The sequence below is a fragment of the Callithrix jacchus genome, chromosome 8 (assembly GCF_049354715.1).
Source record: "Callithrix jacchus isolate 240 chromosome 8, calJac240_pri, whole genome shotgun sequence".
Classification (NCBI taxonomy): domain Eukaryota; kingdom Metazoa; phylum Chordata; class Mammalia; order Primates; family Cebidae; genus Callithrix; species Callithrix jacchus.
In genome coordinates this window covers 136,478,674-136,482,232 of record NC_133509.1, presented here as the reverse complement: position 1 = coordinate 136,482,232, position 3,559 = coordinate 136,478,674, and the positions used below count along the sequence as shown (strand labels likewise).

General features: G+C 67.0%; 1 protein-coding gene across 1 annotated transcript; it reads right to left on the bottom strand.

Annotated features, from left to right (window-relative positions):
- Positions 1-228: 228 nt before the first annotated feature.
- Positions 229-2,200, bottom strand: DIO3 (iodothyronine deiodinase 3). The gene has a single exon (XM_003734077.6). The coding sequence runs from the start codon at positions 2,196-2,198 to the stop codon at positions 1,284-1,286; it is 915 nt and encodes a 304-aa protein (XP_003734125.4). The 5' UTR covers positions 2,199-2,200; the 3' UTR covers positions 229-1,283.
- Positions 2,201-3,559: the final 1,359 nt, after the last annotated feature.

Sequence of the window (3,559 nt, the reverse complement as noted above, 5' to 3'; positions counted from 1 at the left end):
TCCCGCCCCCAAAGTCCCCGTCCAGGTGGGTGCGTGCGCTTGTGGGAGCTCCCTGGGCATCGCGGCAGACCCTCTTTCTTCTCCACCCTCCTCCAGCGCCCCTGCTAGCCCAGGGTCCTTCCGGCCCAGCTTCCCAAGGCCACTATGGGGACTCGAGGGAGGGATGTGTTTAATTCTTGCCGCTATTCAAAGGGAAAAGAAAATAAAGGGACCAAAGGCAACCAGAAAGCCGTTTACTTCAAGGTTTTATTATTGTAGATTGAAAGTTTATATACAGGAACTGTTTGCAGCAAAACACTCACCAAATGGCCTTCGAATCAGGGGCCCTCCACCTCTCAGCCCCACAATCAGCAGCTCTGCCTAGGGTGCCCCTCACCTGGGGACCAAGGTCCTCCCCCACCTCTCTCCCCCCGGACTCCGTCACCCCAACCCCATTCCCCAGGACTCTCAGCCTTTTCTCTCTCCCTGGGGCGCTGCGAACCTCGCCAATGCCTCTCAAGCAATCTTCCTCTGGTCCCAAAGCAGACAACCAAACCTCCCCCCACCCATTTAAGGTGGTTTCCCCACGGAAACCCAGAGCACTCTCCCCCTCAAGGTTCAGGCGCTGCTTTGAGGCCCCTGCAATTCAGAACTAGCTCGTGGTCAAGACCAGTTAGAGACAGTTCATCATCAGCAATAGGGCCCCTGTGCACCCAAAACAAGTGGGGGAAACTGCCCTGCCCACCCCTCCCCATCCCCGACTCCCTTCCCCCACCAGAGATAGGAAATAACACAAAAGCAACAGGGAACCCCTCTCCACTCGCGACAGGTGGGTGCCAGGCAACTAGCTCAGCTGAGCCGAAAGCCTCCTGGAACCCAGCTGCGCTCAGTGCCTCAGGGCGCGCGGGCGTGGCCAAGGTCTTCTCTGTGCGCTGCGGCACGCACTGGCCCAGAGCACTTGGTTGAGCGCACGCTGGGGAGCGGGCATAAGAAAGTGCTGTTGTAAAGGCAAATCCTCTAGGGGCACATGGACAAGGGAAAGCCGTATCCCGCGCTCAGAAGAGGATTTCCAGTGAGCCAGGCAGGTGTGAATGAGACAGTTCAAAAGCAGAGTCTCAGCGAGGTAGGGGAGACTGTTTAGGTGGCTGAGGGCGCAGACTCAGTCTGGAATGGTGGCTCAGCACATCTGTGTCACTGGGGCCTCGCCAAGCGTGACTTGGTTTGAGGCGCTTGCACGTGGGCTTCGAAGGCTCGAAGGCTGGAAGGCACAGCCCAGCAAGTTCAGTCAATTGTGCGTTGGATGTTTACACCCTCCGGGGCCGAGCACCATGCAGCTGCTCATCATAGCGCTCCAACCAAGTACGCAGCTCAGACACCTGGTAGCCATCGGGGCCCCGGCCGCCCTGGTACATAATGGTGCCACTCTGGATGACATAGAGACGCTCGAAGTATGCGCCATAAGCCGAGCTGCTGGAGTTGGCCATGGTGTCAAGGACCAGAGCGCAGCCGGGTGCACCTTGCTGCAGTACCTTCGCTGCGCTGACCCGGTCCTCCAGGCTCCGGTGCTGCGGGATGATGTAGGGGGAGTCCGTGGTGACCCAGCCATCGGAGGGGTGTGCTTCCTCGATGTAGATGATGAGGAAGTCGACGTCGCGCTGGTACTTGGTGACGAGGCGCTGGAAGGCGCTCATACGCGCCATGAATGGTGGTCAGGTGCAGCTGCCGAAATTGAGAACCAGCGGGCGGTTCCCTTGCGCGTAGTCGAGGATGCGCCGGCTCTGGAAGCCGTCAGGCAGAACCACCTCGGAGTTGGGCGCCGGACCGCCCTCGTGCGCCTGCTTGAAGAAATCCAACTTCTGGCCATGCCACACTGCCTTGAGCGACGCCAGGGTGCAGAGGCGGTTGTCGTCGGACACGCAGATGGGCGGGTCGTCGGGGGGCACCTCTTCGCCTTCACTATTGAGCTCCACATCTGGCTCGGGCTGCCCCCGGCGGCGGCGGCCCAGGAAATGCTTGCGGATACACAAGAAATCGAGGAGCCAGAGCATGAAGGCCGTGCCGAGGAAGCGCGGGAAGAGCACGAGGCACGAGGCGGTCTGGGCGCAGAGCCTCAAGGAGTGAAGCAGCAGGGAGCGGAGCATGGTGGCTGCAGGCCCCGAAGCCCCCCGGGACCCCTCGCCCTCTCCGACCACCAACCGCGACGCGGCCTGGCGAGGCATCTGGGCTTCGGCGGTGCAGGGAGTTCAATTTATAGCGGAGGCTTCAATTGGCGGGAGACTCCACCTCCGGCCCGGCCCGCCCCCTTGCAACTTGAGCCCGGAGGGATCACCCAGCTGCGCGGCCAATGCCCTAGAAATCCTAGGCCAAGGGCGGGCACAGGCGGACGGAGGGCGGAGCGGCCGGGCCCGGGCCCCGCAGCCAGCTCTCAGGGGCGGGGTACTCCGGTCGCCGCAGCCGCCAGGGACCAGGAGCCCGACCAGTGACCTGAGCGTCCGCCGGGGAGGTCCTCCAGCTGGCGCGAGCGCTGCGCCCGCCCTAGTCCCCGCCGCCTGGCTCCGGCCCGCGCCCTTCTCGCCGCGCACCTGAGCCGAGCTCCCCGGCGGCCGCCGAGCCGCGCCGGAGCTCCGGTTCGCTTCCCGCGCGCCGCCGCCAACGCCGCCCACGCCGCTGCCGTTCGTGCGGGGCCGCTGCCCAGGTGCCGCGGGAGGCCGGGTCCGCGGCCGCCGCTTCAGTGGCCCCGGCTCCCGCCCCGCCAAGGACGCCGGCCCGCGAGGAGGCAACTTTGCGTTCCCGCCGCCTTCCCGGCTCGCCCGCGGGCGCCGCTCGCCTGCCGGAGCCCGCCCGCCTGCCCGCCTTCCGCGCGCGCTCACACTCGCGCCTCGCACACGGCCGCCCCCCGCACCGCCCCGCCACGCACACAGCGCTCCGCGCCCCCCGCCGCTGCCCGAGGCTTCCGCGCGCCGCCCTAGCCCGCGCCGCCCTGGCCGCGCCCGCCCCGTCCCATCTCGTTCCAGCGGGGCGCCGCGGTTCCCAGGTCAGCGGCCGCCCGGGCCCGGCTGAGAGGTGCGGAGCGCAGAGCCCGCGGGCGGGTTAGCGCCCGGCGCCGGAGACCGGAGGGCTGGGGAAAGCGGCGCCGGCCCTGCGTCCCCAGCCGACCCGGGCGCGGGGCGCCACAGGCGTGGGGCGCGGGGCAGCGGGCGCGGGGCGGCGCCGGCCCCGGGCGGCTCTCCCACTAGGGGTAGCTGTTGCCTGAACGCCGGAGCGCTCCCCTCTCGCCGCTTGCCTCGCCCAGCACAGCCCCGGCCGCCGGGCGCACCCGTCCCGTTCGTCCCCGGACGTTGTTCTGTACCCCGGGAACGTCGAGACTGGAGCGCCCGAACTGAGCCACCTTCGTGGACCCCGAGCGCGGCGGCGCGACTCACCGCGGAGGCGCCCGGACGCGTCAAGTGCGTACTTTCAACCGTAAATGTGTGCTGAGCGTTTAGGGGTGCGGGGCAACTCCCTAACTCGTGGGGCCCTGGCCAGCCCTGCGGCCACGTCTGAGACCTTCTGATCCCTCTCTGCAGCGCGCGGCGCGGAG